At 44.1% G+C, this 20751-nt stretch overlaps 1 protein-coding gene across 1 annotated transcript in view; it reads right to left on the bottom strand.

Annotated features, from left to right (window-relative positions):
- Nucleotides 1–9315, bottom strand: part of LOC126452440 (methyl farnesoate epoxidase-like) — a 217144-nt gene extending 207829 nt beyond the window's left edge. The window contains exon 1 of the mRNA XM_050091070.1: nt 9222–9315. Within this exon, the coding sequence (XP_049947027.1) occupies nt 9222–9315 (94 nt within the window). The remainder of the gene's footprint in view (nt 1–9221) is intronic.
- Nucleotides 9316–20751: the final 11436 nt, after the last annotated feature.

Raw genomic sequence — 20751 nt, 5'->3', positions numbered from 1 at the left:
CTCCTGGTCCCAGAGCGCAGGGTGGAGTTACCATCAGCCACCTTCAGCATATCCCCGTCTGGCCATCACCCCTCCTCAATGACCCCACCAAACACCTTATCCTCAGTGTTTTTTCCCCTCCCTCGCCCTCACCTGCACCACATCTATGTCTGCTCCACTGCTCCTATTCCCTATGCCTTCATCTCCCACATTGACCACACCTTCTCCACCTACATGATTGTCGCCGACATCAACATCCATGGCTGCTCCCCTGCCACCCTTTGACAGTGGCATCAGTTCCTCCCCACAATCCAAGATGACCTTGTTCATCTTCCCCAGCACACCTGTCCTGAAAGCAACACCACCCCTGATGTTGTCATAGCCTCTGCCAACCTCCTTGGGTGTATCGCAGTTGACACCCTCGACCACACAGGTAGCGACCACCTCCCTGTCCTTCTCACCATAATGTCTGCTCACCATCCACCTCTGGCTCCCCACCCTGCACCCCCTCCCAAGGTAGTCCATGACTACTGTCGCACCAACTGCACTGCCTACCAGAAATCCATCGCCACTCAGGTCAAAAGCCACCCTCTTACCTATCACCATCCCAACAAGATCATCCACACTCGTCCTTCCTTCAGAAGACCGTTACTGACGCTGTGGAGGCCCATGTTCCTACTATAACCATCCAACCCCACCGCCCCACTCTCCATTCCGCCTCTATCGCTCATTCCTGTGCATTCATGACAGGTTAGACCCTCCACCGCCACCAGCAAATACAGCAACTTGTTCGGAACTTCATTACAGTAAAGAAACGCCAGGACTGGCGCCAGACCTATTCATGACTCAACATCGCCCTTTCTATTAAGTCCTCCAAGTACTGGTCTACTTTCCATTACCTTACTGGTTCCCATTGTGCACTCCATTACCCCTGTCTCCATAATGACTACCTCCTTCCTGGCAACATCAGTAGGGCCAACCACTTTACTTCCCACCTTTCTGAGGTGTTCTCCATCCATGATGATCCCCACTTTTTTGTCCGCAGCTCGTGGTCGTGCGGTAGCGTTCTCGCTTCCAGCGCCCGGGTTCCCGGGTTCGATTCCCTTTTTGTCCGCAGCTCGTGGTCGTGCGGTAGCGTTCTCGCTTCCAGCGCCCGGGTTCCCGGGTTCGATTCCCGGTGGGGTCAGGGATATTCTCTGCCTTGTGATGACTGGGTATTGTGTGGTGTCCTTAGGTTAGTTAGGTTTAGGTAGTTCTAAGTTCTAGGGGACTGATGATCATAGATGTTAAGTCCCATAGTGCTCAGAGCCATTTGAACCATTTTTTTTTTTTATCCCCACTTTGATTATTCCCTTTTCCCCACCGACATGGAATGCGCCAATACCTCGGTCGACCCACTTGCTCCCAGTCTCCAGTACTTGGGGCATTTACCCCTCTCCGACATCAGCATTCCAAACACAAGACATTAAACATATCCTCTGGTCGCAGCACGACCCCTCGTCACGTCTGTGTCACCTACTGGCACCTCAGAAAATGCCCTCACCTCAGAAAATGCTTCCTTCTTGACTGTCCTTGTCGATTTATACAATGTCATCCTCTCCATTGGCTTCAACCTCGACCTGTGGAAGACTTCCCGCGTCCTCTTATTCGTCAAACCCAGCAAACCCCCTTCTGTAGCCTCTTCCTATGATCCCATCTGCCTCACCTCCATCTTCAGTAAGGTCTTCAAATCCATCATACCCATCACTACCTTAATCAACACCACACCCTCCCCCTTACCCAGTGTGGATTCCAACCCTCCTTCTCCACCGAAGACCAACTCCTTAACCTTGTCCACCTTCTCTCCCTCCAACTTAACTCCCGCTGCTCCGCAATTTTTGTTTCCCTTGACCTCCAATATGCTTAAGACCCGATATGGCATCCCAGTCTCCTCTTTAAACTCCAAATCTATGCCCTGCTAATCAATTTTGTCTGTCTGGTCGCTTCCTTCCACTCAGGCCAACCTTCCTATGTCACCCTCTGCAGTACCAACACCCGTGTCCTTTAGCCCACCACTGACATCCCCCAAGGATCAACCCTCTCACCTCTCCTCTATTTCCTGTACACCACAAATATACTCAAGTCACCCCCACCTGTACGCCTCCTCCAATATGCTGATGACACCGCCTTCCTGGCTCTCTATCATACCCTTCAATGCTCCCAATGCACCCTCCAAACCCACCTTGACCAGTTCACTACTTGGTACAACCAGTGGTTCCTTCATAACTCCTCCAAGACCCAGGCAATCAACATAGGCCACACCACCCGCTCCTTCCGTCTCCATAATTTCTGCCTAACCATTTATGGTCATCCCATCCAGCTCACCCCCACCCTGAGATACCTTGGCCTCACCCTCGTCTTTCACCTCACCTGGACCCTTCATCTCTCAACCATCCAGCAGAAAGCCCGTACCTGCCTCTGATTCCTGAAACTCCTTTCTGGCTGGACATGGGGATTGTGTCCTTCCACCATCCTCCACACCTACAAATCGCTCGTCCGTCCTATCCCCTGTTATGCCAGCATTACCTGGGTCTCCACCCCCTTCCCCTGCTTATATAAGGCCCTCCAAATCCTAGAATGCCATGTACTCCACCTTGTGTTCCGTATCTGTCTTCTTTCCACCACACGACTCTTGTATGAACTCCTCCCCTTCCCCCATCTTCTCCTTTTCCTCCAACATATCTGCATCCTTTACAGTGTCTTCAGGAATGATCCCCCCACCCCCTGGTGTCCACCTTCCTCTCCAACCCCCGTTACCATGCCTCTATTGCTGTATTTCCAGCACCTTCCACTCCCAGATGATGTACTTCGCCGTGACGTCTACCCTTCCTACCAACAACAGCCTGACCTTGTTCCCCCCCTCCCCAGGGCTCCCCTTTTTCCTCTCCCCTCCTTCCTCCAGAGCAGGTTTTTCCTCCTCCCCCCCCCCCCCCTCTGAGTCTCAGAACCCTCTCCTCAGCTGTTTCCCTCTCCTGTCCTTCCCAGCCCAGCCCCCTTCAGTGCGCCCCCCACCCAATCTCCCCCTCCCTCCACCCTCTCTAGCAACGCCCATTCCCCCATTTCTTCCCTTCTCCCTCATATCCCTACCCCTGGCAGATCCTCTGAGTTTATTCTTCGTTGTCAGTGTGCTACGTCAGTGTTGTGTTCAGTGCTGTTCCACAGTGACGTCAAGTGCTGTGATTTTAATTGTGTGCTGGAGTCGTACATAGTGTTGCTGTCCGTGATCGTTCTGTGATACGCCACCCATCGCAAAATTTATGCTCTGGCTATACTTCGTCTTGTGTTCTTTTAATCGCCACAGTGGGTGGTTTTTTATGTACACTACTTTTTTAGATTTTTCTCTTCATTTTTACAGTCGCCCCTTTTGTATATTGTCTTCCATTATGTTCCCCCCCTTTATATATCTATATTTCGCCATGGGGAATTGAAATTAAATAAAGCAAGTTATAGTCGGTGCACGAGAGATGGGACACACCATCTTCGAGGTAGCGATGCAGTGGGGATTTTCCCAATTCACAAGAATACCGTAAATATCAGGAATCTGTCAAAACTTCAAATCTCCGTCATCACTGCAGCCGGAAAAAGATCCTGCAAGAACGAGAGCCACGACGACTGAAGAGGATCGTTCAATGTGACTGAAGTGCAATCCTTCCGCGAATTGCTGCAGGTTTCAGTGCTGGGCCATCAACAAGTATCAGCGTGCAAACCATTCAACGAAACATAATCGATATGGGCTTTCGGAGCCGAAGGCCCGCTCGTGTACCTTTGACGACTACATGACACAAAGCTTTATGTCTCGCCCGAGCTTGTCAATATCTTCATTGGACTGTTGATGACTGGAAACATGTTGCCTGATCGGACGAGTCTCGTTTCAAATTTTATCGAAGATGGACGTGTATAGGGCAACCTTATAAATCCATGGACCCTGCAGGTCAATAGAGGACTCTTCAAGCTCGTGGAGACTCTGTAATGGTGTGGGGCATCTGCAGTTGAAGTGAAATGGGACCCCTGATATGCCTAGATACGACTCTGACACGTACGTAAGCACCCTGTCTGATCACATGTGCATTGTGCATTCCGACGACTTGGGCAATTCTAGCAGGACAATGCGACACCCCACATGTCCAGAATTGCTATAGAGTGGCTCCAGGAACATTCTTCTGAATTTAAACACTTCCGCTGGCCACCAAGCTCCCCAGACATGAATATTATTGAACGTATCTGGGATGACTTGCATTGTGCTGCTCAGAAGAGACCTCCATCCCCTCACACTCTTGCAGTTTTATGGACAGCCCTGCAGGATTCATGGTGTCAGTTCCTTCCAGCACTACTGCAGAAATTAGTCGAGTCCATGCCGTGTCGTGTTGCGGCACCTCTGCGATCTCGCGAGCGCACTACACAATATTAGGCCGGTGTACCTGTTCCTTTGGCTCTTCAGTGTAGTAATAACATGTATTTTCATATAAACATATATTAATAATAGTGTCTTTTATTTCATATGGATAACGGCGTACACTTCCTTGTGGAACTGACTGCGGGGTTTCAAGGAGTGTATAAAGTTCAAAAATGGCTCTGAGCACTATGGGACTCAACTGCTGAGGTCATTAGTCCCCTAGAACATAGAACTAGTTAAACCTAACTAACCTAAGGACATCACAAACATCCATGCCCGAGGCAGGATTCGAACCTGTGACCGTAGCGGTCTTGCGGTTCCAGACTGCAGCGCCTTTAACCGCACGGCCACTTCGGCCGGCTTCAGTGTATAAAGTCTCTTGGGAGAGGAGTACTATAGAGGAACCATCTACTGTAACAAGTGTCTACCCTCAATGTGCTTTCTTTTCTGAGAAAGAGTTGTAGATAGCACTCGCGATGTACTGAGAATTGCTTCATACATACATACTATAAAAATGGGTGGATGTATGTACGTGTGTGTTTATGTATGTTCCACATCTCCTCCTAAACCACTGGAGCGATTTCAAACAAACGTGGTACACATATCCCTTCCTGTCAGACAACAATAGCTGTTAGGGTAAGAACCACCTACCTACCATAGTTCAGGAGTTATGACGCCATAAGCAATGAGATGCGTGAGGAAATGCCCCATCATGCATGCAGTTGTAATACATTTATTCCTCTTTACTACTAAGACATCCCTACAACCGAGTCAACTAAGGATATCTCTTACGCCCGGCAACGTTTGAACAGCTTCCAGCTGCGAAGAGCAAACTACTATCGGCGAAAACGGTAACGTATGTAGAGCTACGAAGAGTCGTTGCCAGGGAGACGTTTGCAAAATGTCGTTGTAGGCACACATAGCTACTGCGCCCAGCGTACAGAGACTGTCTGGGAGTCTACTGCAGGAGTACACATAACGTTTCTCTTCTAATAGGAAACTGCCAAAATGACGACCCGGACAATGGTGGATTTGTCAGCTAGTCATTCTATAAGAGGAATTTTGTTGGAAGTGAGCAGTAGCAATTGTCTCATTGACTCATTAGTTCGTATTATAATAAAATACTTATAAACAATAAGGTATCGTCTATCTTTTGTCACTTTAAAAATGAGTGTCCAAAGAAAGTTCTTTTTCATATCAAAGTTTTTTAGGCGCTAATATTGAAGGTGATGGGAGGAGGAACGTTCACTACCTAGTGTCTGATTATGCTCAGGGGTAATGGTCTCATAATGGTTGGGAGCCAAAGATCTAGTCTACATCTCACGAAGAACCTATTACACCTGTTTTTCGAAACACACTTACTAAGCTTACATTAATTCAATCACATAAAAAATTTAAAACAAAAACGCGAAAATAATGTAATACACCCATTTAATTATCAGATCGGACCTTTTGCAAGCAAACAAATTCTTGAAGGTATCAACGTTCTTTTTTTCTAATTTATTGGCTCTAGGGACGTGTCGCTATAGCCATCTTGATTGTGAAATGTCAGTTATGACGATACGAATTTACGAACAACATAACATCCAATTCCCGAGCGGATAAAATCTCCGACCCGGCCGGAAATCGAACCCGGGGCCCTTCGGTTGGCATTCGTCGCGCTGACTGTGCAGCTGCCGAGGCGTACAAGACAATGGTGAATAAGCATTTTTAAAATGTTTATATTCTATGTGTAGAGTTTCAAGAATATTAATCAATGAAATGATATGTTGATTATTTTTGTTGATGTGCAACAGCATATTCTCAGCCACACAAATATTTACGCATAAACTTACATGAGGTCATCAGTCCTTAAACTTACGCACTACTTAATCCAACTTACAGTAACTTACTCTAAGGACAACACACACACCCATGCACGAGGGAGGACTCGAACATCCGAAGGGGTCTTGCATTTTCACTATAATGGATTTCACCAGAGATTCTGTTGTCTGCATTGTAATTTTGCGCCATTCCGCTATTAGAGCGTTCTTTAGGTCATTTCCGTTGGACATATGAGGATTCGTCATACTCTTGTCGAGTAAATTTCATAAATTCTTTATTGATTTAATATCCGGTGATTGCGGTGATATCGAAATCCAACGGGGAGTGTCTTACAACACCCACAACATTGCATCCAGAACGGTATGTTTTGTATCATTATCTTGTGTGAAAATATAATCCTCAGAAAGACCCACATGATTCACACTTACGGCCTGATGTGTTTTTAGAACGTTCATTTAAATGTTGTGGTCCATAATCCCATCAATAAAAAAATATCACCCACACTACTTGCACTTAAGCAGGCCCTGGAAAGTACTGAACCTCCTCCATGCTTAACAGAGGCTGTTATACTTCTCTCTTCAGGTTCGCAATTTCTTTTTCTCCATACTGTTATTTGCCCATTTGACTATAACAGCTCAAATCGTCTCTCGTCAGTAAACACAACCTTCTTCCAGAAATCAGAGCCTTCGGATTTATGTTCTCTTGCAAATGCAACACGCTTCCAGTTGTTGATTTTACTGATGTATGGTTTTCTATGGGCAGTTCAGCCTCATAAAGCACATTTATTATAGTTTACTCTGAAACAGATTTTTCTGTGTGTAGTTGACCTGCAGTATCAAATTTTGGAGGTCTTACTTTAGAATTTTTCTTGACTTCTCTAAACAGATATTTTTCCCCCCATCTTGGATAGAACTGCAGGACGATCAATTCGTTATTGCCTTAAAAATGAGCACAAATAGTCTCGACTCCAAAAACATTTATTTTGTGGTAACGAATACGTTCGTGGAGCTATAACTGCAGCTCGATCCATCACCACCGCCTACCAGCCTTTGCAATCGAGATCTTTTGTGCTCATTTTTAAGTACCTTTTGCTAGACCGCTTGTAATGTCCCCAAGAAAATACCTTCTACCATGCACAAATTAATCATTTTCGATCAAACCATCCACATTCATTCACTTTGGAAAAGTTATCTGATCTGATTTTCTCGTAATATATGCGGCGACAGCTCGTCGACGCCAAAGTATTTTCTAGTGCGTTTATTCTTTGAAATAACAGAGATGCATATATGCATTCTCCATGGTTGTTAGAGTGGTAACTAGGACAGCTTCTGGAGTATCTGTTGGATTGACGTGTTTCTGAGAGAGACATATTCTGCTTTTCTTCTCGCTAAAGCGAGCCAATTAACATTTGTGCCGCTAGCGGTTTGTTTGAAGAGAAAGAGACTGTAAAAGGAAAAAAATTAAGGCGTGGAATCACCGGAGATCTGTATATGTAATGGAGAAGGATTTAACACACAATTTCCTCCATAAATAAGGTTTGTGACTTTTTTGTTCTGGAGTGAATGGACGAATGAGTTTTTTCTGAATCATTTGATGATCAGGTTGGCCCTGTAATTAGTGGGGGAGTTTCAGCTGTGTCGAAGAGAGCCTGCAATCACTGAATCTGTGTTAAATCGTCCAAAAAGGCTTCGTACACATCTGGAATTCGCAATCTTTCGTAAAAGGAACAAATTGTCCAAACGATTGATTCTCCCGACTGAATGCAGTGTTTAACAGTAATAATAAATGTAAAGATCTCTTACAGCAAGCCAGCCGCTGATTGCCAAGACGAAGGACTCCACCAAAGATTCTGTTTGGCTGATTTCACATAATGAAATATTATATTAAAAACTGTACATAGATAAAGGAGAGAAAGAGAGAGAGCGAATGAAAATAGAGATAACACTAATAATCCTCCATTAGTCTAACTTTTCGCCTGTCTTATCACGGATCAGCCAAGAAATGGGAGGCCCTTACTTTACTGTATAGATTTATGTGTGAAGGTGAAGGGATCTTAAAGGCAACAGATACACGTCTATACAGACAAGACATTACACAGAGATAGCGGCTAGCTGCATTCATCATCTGTTCTTAGATAAAGAGACGGCAACTTATTATCCGAACATTTTAAAATGTTAAACGCTGTTCTCCACGAGAAATGTTCTAAAAATCTACTTCGGGATTGGTTTTCGCACTATTCTGTTCTGATTAAACCTGTATATAATAGTCTTCACTGTAGCGGTAGGCCTTCCAATGGTTTCTTGGAAAGATTTTGCATTTCAAAACAACATGATTCCGATTTCTCTCTCTTATTTTGTAGCTTCTCGACGTTTTCGACCCATATTCCCTAAAAATCGCGCAACTGCTTTGAAAACAGACGGGGAACTATCCACTACAGTAAATGAAACACATCTGCAAGGAAAAGAGGAGTCAGAACAGCAGTATACCTGGGATCTTGACTACTAGACGAATCCTTATTTCGAAATTTACTTAGGAATAATTTTAAATGTCATGGATTTGTTCGTAAATGAACCCAAATAGCTTTTCATTTCTAAATATAGACGTAAACTTGCGTAAGGAATTAATTATTGTTCGTTTCTTAGGTATATTTTTATGATTGTCCTTGTTGTATTCTATGTGCTGAGGTCAGAAGAAAATTTTTTGGAATATGTAGTATTGCTACCTCGTAAGTATTGAAGTACTGTACCTGCATCAATTTATTAAGTGGATTCTATCATTTGAAATATCGTCACACTTAGTTCTTGCTGCCCGAGATATCTTCAGACTCGCCGAATCAAATATACCAAAATCGGAAATTTTAGAATCTTTCCGCCTCTTGGATAAAAGCTCACGTTACAAGGATTACGCTGCAAATAGCCATAGACTTGACAGCAACTGATAAGGCTTACCTCCTGAGGTGACTTTATAATAGCAGGTGGCGCCTTACCTGGCGGGAATCCCGGAGGGCGCCTCAGCTGCCCCCAGAACCAGGCGGCTAGGGCGGCCGCGGCGAGCAGTAGAGGCAGCGCCAGAGGAAACATGCCTTCTCTACCCCTCGCTGGCCGCTGGCCCGGCAGGCACTGAATCCACAGAGTCCGGCGACAGACAGCCTATCTCCCCAGAGCTGCCGCGCAGGGGAGGGGAGCCCAATCCCTCTGCTGCTCTGCGCGCCGACGCTGGTGGCGTGAGCACAGACAGTTCGTCCCCACTTCCTGCCCATATTTCACCAGGGACGTTCAATAAGTAATCGAACACTTATTTTCTCTGAAAACAGTGTGGTTTTATTCAGGATCCCAATACATCATATTATTCACCATTTTTTGGCTACAAAAACATGTTTTTCAACATAATCTCCGTTCTATGCGACGGCCTTACGTCTCGTTACTGGGAAGTTCTGTATACCCACATGGTACCACTCCACTCGTCGACATCGGAGCAGACGTTTTGCTGCATCAGGAACCTCCCCATCGTCGACGTGCTGCTTGTCGCGGAGTGCGTCCTTCATTGGGCCAGACAGACGAATGTGGGTAGGCGCGAGATCCGGGCTGTAGGGTGGATGAGAACATTAAAGATCTGTGAGCTCATCTGGGCTGTGCAGACTTGTGTGAGGCCTTGCGTTGTCGTGTTGCGAAAAGTGACAATTGACTCTGAATAAAGAAAAGTACGAAGTTATTCACATGATTACTAAAAGAAATAGGCTAAATTTCCATTACGCGATAAGTCACACAAATCTAGGGGCTGTAAATTCTACTAAATACTTGGGGATTACAATTACAAATAACCTAAATTTGAATGATCACATATATAATATTGTGGGTAGAGCAAACCAAAGACAACGATTCATTGGCAGAACACTTGAAGGTGCAACAGGTCTACCAAAGAGACTGCTAACACTTTGCTTGTCCGCCCTATTCTGGACTACTGCTGTGCGGTGTGAGATCCGCATCAGGTGGGACCGATGGATGACATCGAAAAAGTACAGAGAAGGGTAGCTTGTTTTGTATTATCGCGAAATAGGGCGGATAGTGTCACAGACATGATACGTGAATTGGAGTGGCAATCATTAAAACAAAGACGTTTTTCGTTGCGACGAGATCTTCTCACGAAATTTCAATCACCAGTTTTCTCTTCCGATTGCGAAAACATTCTGTTGGCACCCACCTACATAGGGAGAAATGATCATCACGATAAAATAAGAGAAATCAGGGCTCGCACGGAAAAATTTAAGTGCTCGTTTTTCCCGCGTGCCGTTCGAGAGTGGAACGGTAGAGAGACAGCATGAAGGTGGTTCATTGAACCCTCTGCCAGGCACTTTATTGCGAATAGCAGAGTAATCACGTAGATGTAGATGTAGAGTTCATATCCATTTTTGTGGTGACGAACACGCTGAGGTCGTTTCTTCAGTTTTCTGATGGAAGCACAATACACTCCACAGTTTATCGTTGCCCTATGAGAGAAGACATCAATCGAGAAACCTCTTCACAGTCCCAGATCGAACGTCGCCACGGCGTCACCGGCTGAGGTCATGACTTTGAACTTTCGTTCAGTGGAGAGAGTGTGGCGTCGCTCCAGGTATTGCTATTTTGTTTCCGGTTCGAAGTGGTGAACCCATGTTTCATAGCCTGTGACGATGTTCGACAAAAATTGTCGCGATCCGCCTCGTAACACGCAAGCAATTCCGCACATATGGCCCGTCGTTGGTCTTTATGGTCTTCTGGTAGGTGATGGGAAACTCAGTGGGCTCACACATTTGAGCACCCTAGCTGCTACACGAGTAGTCAGCATTGCCATCAGAGACGAACAGTTGTGCAGCGAGCTGTTTGATTGTGATCCGTTGATCACCTCGAACCAGAGTGTCCGGACGTTCCAAAATTGCACGAATTACTCGTACAGTCGTGTGCGACCGGCCGACACGCTCGAGATCAGATAGGTTTGCGCGACCTCGTTGCGATGATGACAGACTGCCAGGTGTCTGTAGACATTCTGCACGCGCCTATGAATATCTGCGATGCTCTTGTCGCCAAAAGAAACGCAATGAGAATTCTGTGCTTGTAACACACTTCTGTTACAAACGTCATTTTGAAGGCTACGTATAGCGACACCACCTCTCGCAACTTCAAGTAACTACAGGGGCTGCAGCAGGAACGTTCCACAGTGTCCCACAATAAAAAGCACATTTTTCAACCAAAACTGGACGAGAAAAAAATGCATTGCATTACTTATTGAAGGCCCCTCTTATTGTCTTCTACCGCAGTTTCAATTATCATTCTAAATTCGTCCTTGGCCTCCTCTACAGACGAACGTACATTGAGCAGGCGGACTGTACGAACACCAGATTTAGAGGACCGGCTCCTACAGAATATTGAGACCCTAACACAAGCTCCAGGCAAATGAGCCGCCAACATGGTGTAAAAGTATGATTATGTGTATCCTGCATGGCAACCGTTACTATCCCTGTCACCTGGAACGAGTCCGAGGATTTTCAGCAGCGCATTTCCCTTTAAGGGAAGGCTTTAGTCGTTGGTTTTTGCAACAGACCGTGACAATTATAGGATTTCTGTCAAAAGTCCTCTTTAACGATGAAGCAAACTTTACCAGAAGTAGCATCTTCATTCTGAATAATCGTCATCTGTGGGCTACAGATACGGCACATGGTCAGAGGAATTTTCATTTGTCAGCGCCATCTACCGTGCATTTCCGACACATGTTCATAGGGCCTTTTTTCCTCCATTTCCAGTCACGAATCCGCCCCTACAGTTTGGCGGTCTCATTAACGTTCACCCCGTATAACCGAGTTGTAACGTTCCCTACGTCCTTTGATGCTCTTTTGCTTTTCAGAGTTCACACTGGTATTCTCTCAAACGCAAATTCTCTCGGTGTTATCTGCTCTGGTCGATATGATGGGTGATCAAAAAGTTTCCATTCGTTGGCCGTATAGTCGAGAATCGGTACGCCAATCAGGCAAAATAGCCATGAGTATCGACATAATCATCCCGTTTGGTAAATCATAGTCTTCACGATGCCACATTCACGCACGCACATAAGAAAATAATTCGAGTAGGTTGCCCCACCATGTTATAGTTCTGGGTGGAGATTTTAATTTCCCGAATATAGACTGGGAGACTCAAACGTTCATAACGGGTGGCAGGGACAAAGAGTCCAGTGAAATTTATTTAAGTGCTTTATCTGAAAACTACCTTGAGCAGTTAAACAGAGAACCGACTCGTGGCAATAACATATTAGACCTCCTGGTGACAAACAGACCCGAACTATTTGAAACAGTTAACGCAGAACAGGGAATCAGCGATCATAAAGCGGTTACTGCATCGATGATTTCAGCCGTAAATAGAGATATTAAGAAAGGAAGGAAGGCTTTTCTGTTTAGCAAAAATGACAAAAAGCAGATTACAGAGTACCTGATGGCTCAACACAAAAGTTTTGTCTCAAGTACAGATAGCGTTGAGGATCAGTGGACAAAGTTCAAAACCATCGTACAATATGCGTTAGATGAGTATGTCCCAAGCAAGATCGTAAGAGATGGAAAAGAGCCACCGTGGTACAACAACCGAGTTAGAAAACTGCTGCGGAAGCAAAGGGAACTTCGCAGCAAACATAAACATAGCCAAAGCCTTGCAAACAAACAAAAATTACGCGAAGCAAAATGTAGTGTGAGGAGGGCTATGCGAGAGGCGTTCAATGAATTCGAAAGTAAAGTTCTATGTACTGACTTGGCAGAAAATCCTAAGAAATTTTGGTCTTATGTCAAAGCGGTAGGTGGATCAAAACAAAATGTCCAGAGACTCTGTGACCAAAATGGTACTGAAACAGAGGATGACAGACTAAAGGCCGAAATACTAAATGTATTTTTCCAAAGCTGTTTCACATAGGAACACTGCACTGTAGTTCCTTCTCTAGATTGTCGCACAGATGACAAAATGGTAGATATCGAAATAGACGACAGAGGGATAGAGAAACAATTAAAATCACTCAAAAGAGGAAAGGCCGCTGGACCTGATGGGGTACCAGTTCTATTTTACACAGAGTACGCGAAGGAACTTGCCCCCCTTCTTGCAGCTGTGTACCGTAGGTCTCTAGAAGAGCGTAGCGTTCCAAAGGGTTGGAAAAGGGCACAGGTCATCCCCGTTTTCAAGAAGGGACGTCGAACAGATGTGCAGAACTATAGATCTATATCTCTAACGTCGATCAGTTGTAGAATTTTGGAACACGTATTAAGTTCGAGTATAATGACTTTTGTGGAGACTATAAATCTCTGTAGGAATCAGCATGGGTTTCGAAAAAGACGGTCGTGTGAAACCCAGCTCGTGCTATTCGTCCACGAGACTCAGAGGGCCATAGACACGGGTTACCAGGTAGATGCCATGTTTCTTGACTTCCGCAAGGCGTTCGATACAGTTCCCCACAGTCGTTTAATGAACAAAGTAAGAGCATATGGACTATCAGACCAATTGTGTGATTGGATTGAAGAGTTCCTAGATAACAGAACGCAGCACGTCATTCTCAATGGAGAGAAGTCTTCCGAAGTAAGAGTGATTTCAGGTGTACCGCAGGGAAGTGTCGTAGGACCGTTGCTATTCATAATATACATAAATGACCTTGTGGATGACATCGGAAGTTCACTGAGGCTTTATGCGGATGATGCTGTGGTATATCGAGAGGTTGTAACAATGGAAAATTGTACTGAAATGCAGGAGGATCTGCAGCGAATTGACGCATGGTGCAGGGAATGGCAATTGAATCTCAATGTAGACAAGTGTAATGCGCTGCGAATACATAGAAAGATAGATCCCTTATCATTTAGCTACAAAATAGCAGGTCAGCAACTGGAAGCAGTTAATTCCATAAATTATCTGGGAGTATGCATTAGGAGTGATTTAAAATGGAATGATTATGTAAAGTTGATCGTTGGTAAAGCAGATGCCAGACTGAGATTCATTGGAAGAATCCTAAGGAAATGCAACCCGAAAACAAAGGAAGTGGGTTACAGTATGCTTGTTCGGCCACTGCTTGAATACTGCTCAGCAGTGTGGGATCCGTACCAGATAGGGTTGATAGAAGAGATAGAGAAGATCCAACGGAGAGCAGCACGCTTCGTTACAGGATCATTTAGTAATCGCGAAAGCGTTACGGAGATGAGAAACTCCAGTGGAAGACTCTGCAGGGGAGACGCTCAGTAGCTCGGTACGGGCTTTTGTTAAAGTTTCGAGAACATACCTACACCGAAGAGTCAAGCAGTATATTGCTCCCTCCTACGTATATCTCGCGAAGAGACCATGAGGATAAAATCAGAGAGATTAGAGCCCACAAAGAAGCATACCGACACTCCTTTCCACGAACAATACAAGACTGGAATCGAAGGGAGAACCGATAGAGGTACTCAGGGTACCCTCCGCCACACACCGTCAGGTGGCTTGCGGAGTATGGATGTAGATGTAGATGTGTAAAGAAGCCCATAACTTCCTGTTGCACATCCCCGTCTGACAGGAGTCGTCGACCTTTGAAACCTTTTTTTACGAGACGGAAGGCATAATAACAGCATGGGGAGGTATCAGGTCTGTAGGGCGAGTGTTCGAGTGTCTCCCATTTGAGTTGGCATTAACTTCTGCATTGCGACATTTACGATATGGCTACGTGCGTTATTATGAAGCAGCAGCACCCCCTGTCTTCTCCGATGGATGTCTACCGGTGTTTGTTCTTCGGCAGCCAAGAAAAGAATAACAGCACGTTAATCCCGTTTGGACGCGTTTGGCAATAACGTCGCCATACTTCACGATGCCACATTCACGCACGCACATTGGAAAGAAACGAATGCCACACACATCCCTTGTCTACATGTCGGTGTTTCGCATCCGAATCGCACTATTCGCTGCAGCAACGCACTCAGACGGAACTTTTTGATGACCCTCTTAAATTGAGCTCTGGGCAGCAAGTGTTATTTAAACTGAAACCTCCATCGCTATTTATTAGTTTTTCTGACTTCTTCATTTCGATACTCTCTTTAGTCATGCTGTCCCGAAACTTGGCTTTTGCGCCACAATAGTGGTCTCATCGTATTTCATTTCATGATTACATTCGAGGCGGTGCTCGGCGAAAACTAATTTGCTTGGTTGTTTCAGTCGGGTGTACGACTGAACCGTGGCGAAAGAAACTTTTAAACACTTGCCACAGTACTTACCTATCGGCGATCTCAAATCTCAGCATTTGTATTTTTTGTAGTCTACCCCACTGAATTAATATATTAATGTGTCGTAGTGAAATTACACTAATATCCTTGTACTTCTCTGCGATACTTCTACGGACGGCTAGAGCATCCTCTTAATTACGTGCAAAAGACCTTGCGTAATGCTGTTGAGTTTAAGGGGCGCCAAACCACAATTCAAAGGCCTCCAAACTTGTTCGTGAGATTTAACGAGAACACTGACTTTCGCACTAACACTGAGTCACATGTTACACAATAAATTAAAAATTTACCATGTACTGCAATCTCTTGTTAATTTTTTAGTGATTTAACCTCCTTGTAAAACTGCGTAAAACTGAATTCATTTCTAAGCATTTTAGAAATGAACGATATTTTTTCCGGAAAGTTATAAACAGATTTCGTGGACGATATTTTGTCAGAAATACTTTTAATTAGTGAAGGTATGTGTGGCTTTATTTAGAAATATGGACCTGAGATGTGCTTACATTCTTGTATAATGTATGAACACTTCTGTATTGGTGCTATACTCCCTAACTCAGCATCATTTATCTCCATAAGTGTGCTCAGCAACTGCAGATCCTAGGTTACGCCTCACAACACCAACGCTGTTAAATTTTAAATCCCCTACTTTTTCTATGCCCTAAGTTCGCTAGATGAATGGCTGCCTGTGTGCACCTGGAAATGTCACGATTAAGTTACTTGCATGCGTTGCCTCATATTAAGTCACTGAATTGTTAGAACTCGAAGTTATCCAGAAAAATGCTTATGACGACCTTCCCTTTCAGATGAAAAGTTTTGCATCGGCACACAAGACCAAGGTCTTATCAATTGCTGTTGACACGACCCAAGTGAAAAATGACGTAAACAGGGGTGACCAACCCGCGGCCCGCGTAGCAGTTTCATATGAAATTAAAATTTAATTTTTATATCTCGTAAAACCCACAAAAGGATATTCCATCAAGTTTCTTTCGTATCATATCCAATTATTATATGAAAATCTCAGTTCATTGGTTCAACTATAGTTTGATTTTCAACTATTTTCCTGCTTGAAAGAAAAACACTGTGTTGGATATATTTTGGAAAGCCCGTGCGCCATCTTCAAGAAAATATATTTCTCCTTGGCGATGTGCAACCAACAATCAGCTGTAGTATGGATTGCGCAACGGGTTACGTTTGTTGCGCTTCGCGAGTAAGGCGAGTGCCAGACATATTTAACTTTACAGCAAATGCACAACACTGTCGGCAGTAAAGTTACGACCCTTCATGTGTGTACATTGTTCACATTCGACCGCGATAGACCTATCGTAACTTCAAGCATGCGAAGACAGCTTTATCTTTCTACTATTGATCTGTGGTGCTTGTCTTTAATTTTAACAAGCTAGAATTTATTTTATGTATTCAGCTAGGGTGAGTAGGTATACCAGCCGATATTAGTAATGGCTTCTGACTCAGCACCTTCTTTTAATTTTAGTAGTACAAAATAAATAAACACTTAACTGTAACAATATGTTTTTACTGATGACGTATAAGTATTCCACATTACAAAGGTAGAAATGGGATCCTTCTAGTGCAATTTCATCCACTGTCTTTCTCTCTTATTTAGAATAACTAATAATGTTAGCGACTTGAAATGTAGAATAGTTTTAAGAAATAATAATAACAAAAGAAAGTCGAAATTGGAATCGAAATTTTAATATAAGACAAAAATTCTCGAGAGAACAGACTATGAAGTTTCCCAGTTGCGTATAATACTCAAATTATAGACCGATCCAGAATAGCTTTGTGGTACTAGGCTAGCCTTCCTTCTTGAGGACCAGGGTACGATTCCAAATTAGGTCGTTTTTTTAAACATTCGCCCTTGTCAATATCTGCTGTTTAGCAGAAACTTTATTAAGCCAAAAGGATTGAATCACCGTCAGTTCCAAGAATTTCTGAAGTCTTTGGATTCAGAACATGATAACATTTCGTATTATACAGAAGTAAGGTGGCTAACCCGTGTGAAAATGTCGAGAAGAGTGTTCGATTTGGAGCAAGAAATGCAATCATTCTTTAAAATCAAGTCAAACAGACTCCCGGAATTTGAAGATAAAGAAATGCTTCCCGACTTTGCTTTCTTGGTCGATATAACTAGTCACCTAAATTATGTTAATACCTCGACTCCAAGGAAAAGATTAGCTGATTAATATCATGCATGATCTTATTCCCTCATTCCAAATGAAACATCGGCAATGGCAAGAACAGTTACGAATAAAAAACTTCACACATTTTCCTAAACTGTCAAAGCAATCGGACGTCACATAGGCGGCAGTTGTTAAATTCTTTTCATTGATATCTGACTTGAAACATGAATTCGGAAGCCGATTTCAAGATTTTAAGAAACATCGTTCCTGTATTTACTACGCCATTCTCGGTAGACACAAGTTCACATGCGGGACAGTTACAAATGCAATTTGTGAAATTCAGTGTGATGCACAGTTAAAAGGAAAATATACTCGTAATCAGGTTGGTTTAAAAGAGTTCTATAAGACATATTTAGACAAGAAGAAATATCCCTTGTTTTACAAACATGCTTTAAATTGATTTCATTATTTGGAAATACTAACGTGTGTGAAAAACTTTTTAGTTGGATGAATTATATCAAATCGCAAACTCTTTGCGTGTAGCAACAACTTCAGATGACATCAACACTGACTCACTCAGTTCAGTCAAACACAGCCAGACATCTCACTAACATTGTATTGCATTAAATTGTATAATAAATGCTCTTACCTCAGACTTGTTTTACTATCCTTAAAAAATAGATTAATATATCTTGGTTGTTTTGGTTCACAAAACAAAAATTCGTAATGCGGTCCGCGGATGAATCCCCTCTCAAAAATTTGCCCCGCCTACCGAGAAGGTTGGCCTCATCTGATTTACAACCTCTAATCACCAGAAAGTGTGTTCAGCTTGTTCCGACTCTTCTCTGCTAAACATGTAGTGTGTTGCATACTTGACAGCCTCATAAGAACAGCTCAGAAAAGGTTTTCAGAAATACACTGCCCCACAAAAAAGTGAGGAGCCCAGAAGGAGAGGAGGCAAAGAAATGAAACTTCACGTGTAGAGAAGGTATGTCATGTTATTTTTCTGATTTCAGTATCGAGTCAAATTTATAAAGAATTTGGCAGTGTAAGCTCACTTATCAGTATCATGGTGCATCCCCCCCCCCCTTTGCCATGGATGCAAGCACTGTTTCGGTTGCGGAAGGTTTCATAAAGCGTTTATATCCTCTCCTGAGGTGGGTCGACCCACACCTGTTGTAACTGGTCCTTGACATGAGGACATTGATATGAGGACAGAGTTGTAGCACGATTCTACGCATGTTCTACTGGAGACAGATGAGGGCATCTTGATTGCCATGCAAGTACCTCAACATCACCCAGAAAGTTTATAGAAGCTAGTGCCATATGCAGACGAGCATTGCCCACACCGTGATACTGTCACGTGAGAGGTAACACAGGGGGACACTGAGTGTCTGTGACTTACCACTGTACCATCAGAGGTGTATCAATCACTACCAACCCTGACCTAAGTCAGACCTAATGGATCCCCACACCAGGACGTCAGGAGTACCACCACAGTGCCTCTCCAAAACAGTGGTTGAATGAGAGCTCTCAAAGGGCGCCGCCATACCAACCAAAAGGAGGACATCTAGGGTGGTGTTGTAACTGGTCCTTGATATGAGGACATTGATATGAGGACAGAGTTGTAGCACGATTCTACGCATGTTCTACTGGAGACAGATGAGGGCATCTTGATTGCCATGCAAGTACCTCAACATCACCCAGAAAGTTTATAGAAGCTAGTGCCATATGCAGACGAGCATTGCCCACACCGTGATACTGTCACGTGAGAGGTAACACAGGGGGACACTGAGTGTCTGTGACTTACCACTGTACCATCAGAGGTGTATCAATCACTACCAACCCTGACCTAAGTCAGACCTAATGGATCCCCACACCAGGACGTCAGGAGTACCACCACAGTGCCTCTCCAAAACAGTGGTTGAATGAGAGCTCTCAAAGGGCGCCGCCATACCAACCAAAAGGAGGACATCTAGGGTGGTGCAGAATCGTGATTTATCGCTGAACACAATGCGACGCTATTCATCAGCAGCCAATGATTCCCAGTCGCGGCACGATTCAAAACACAGCCGTTTGTATTGTGATGTTAATGGCAGCCCATACATGGAACAATAATTCCCTAGTCCACCTGCTGCTGGTCTCTAGCTAATGGTGCGACATTACACAGAATCTTTCTGGAAGTCCATTACTTGTTCTCGGATGGCCAATGCAAATGTGAAGGGGTTACGTTGTGCTTTGTGCACAATTTGGCGATGCTCCCCTGTGGTGGTCAGACGTGGTCGGCTGAAACCTTGACGACGAGTAAGCTGAACCTGATGTTCCCATGCAGTCCAACAGTAGGCTATTGTCTTACTGGAATTCCTCACAGATTTGGATATTGCATGAGTCAATCAAATGGCCAAATGGAAACCCACAAGGAGGCTCCTTCAACACTCTGTCAGGTACTGATAATCCTGAATCACATGAGTATGCTGCATCTTCATCTCCTTCTCAGTGACCACCAAACATCTGACGCTGTTCACGATCCTTATATACTCTACCACGCCTGGTAACAATACAAATCATGGACAACATTAGTGCACTCTGGTGGCCGTTACACCTGTCACAGAGAATTGCATGCCCACTGATGCTGTGTGCCTCTACAATGTTACATTGATATCAGACCATATCTTCGGGTGCTTCACTTTTTTTGTCAGGTTATATAACTGCAATCAGTCTCCTTTCTGATGGTTCCATTTTTGTTTTGAAAAGACCGATTTCAAATCGCCTAGCGACATATCATCAAACGGTGCACGGTTTTTAGTGGTTGCTTCTAGGTAATTTGGGGACCAATGTATAGCTGTGGCAAGAAAGAAACACATGCATAATATTTAGTGGTTGTTTCTAGATAATGTGGGGAGCGATGTGTAGCTGTGGCAACTGATGGGAACCAAGAAGGAGTTTTGCGACACGAACGAAAGCTGGTAGGCGTGTTTCTACATCTGAAAGATGATGTCTATTCAAATTTCGCACTAGTCGCATAGCGTGGAGCTAATAGCGCCATTACGAGTCTAAAAATCAAGTTTGGTTTAAATACACGCTGTAGCGGTCTTCGTCTTTAGTTACCTTTGATATTGGACGTGGTGAGTTGATGTTGG

Source organism: Schistocerca serialis, unplaced genomic scaffold (genome assembly GCF_023864345.2).
Source record: "Schistocerca serialis cubense isolate TAMUIC-IGC-003099 unplaced genomic scaffold, iqSchSeri2.2 HiC_scaffold_863, whole genome shotgun sequence".
Taxonomy (NCBI): Eukaryota; Metazoa; Arthropoda; class Insecta; order Orthoptera; family Acrididae; genus Schistocerca; species Schistocerca serialis.
The sequence above is the reverse complement of the archived record's forward strand: the minus strand, read 5'-3'. Positions and strand labels throughout refer to the sequence as shown.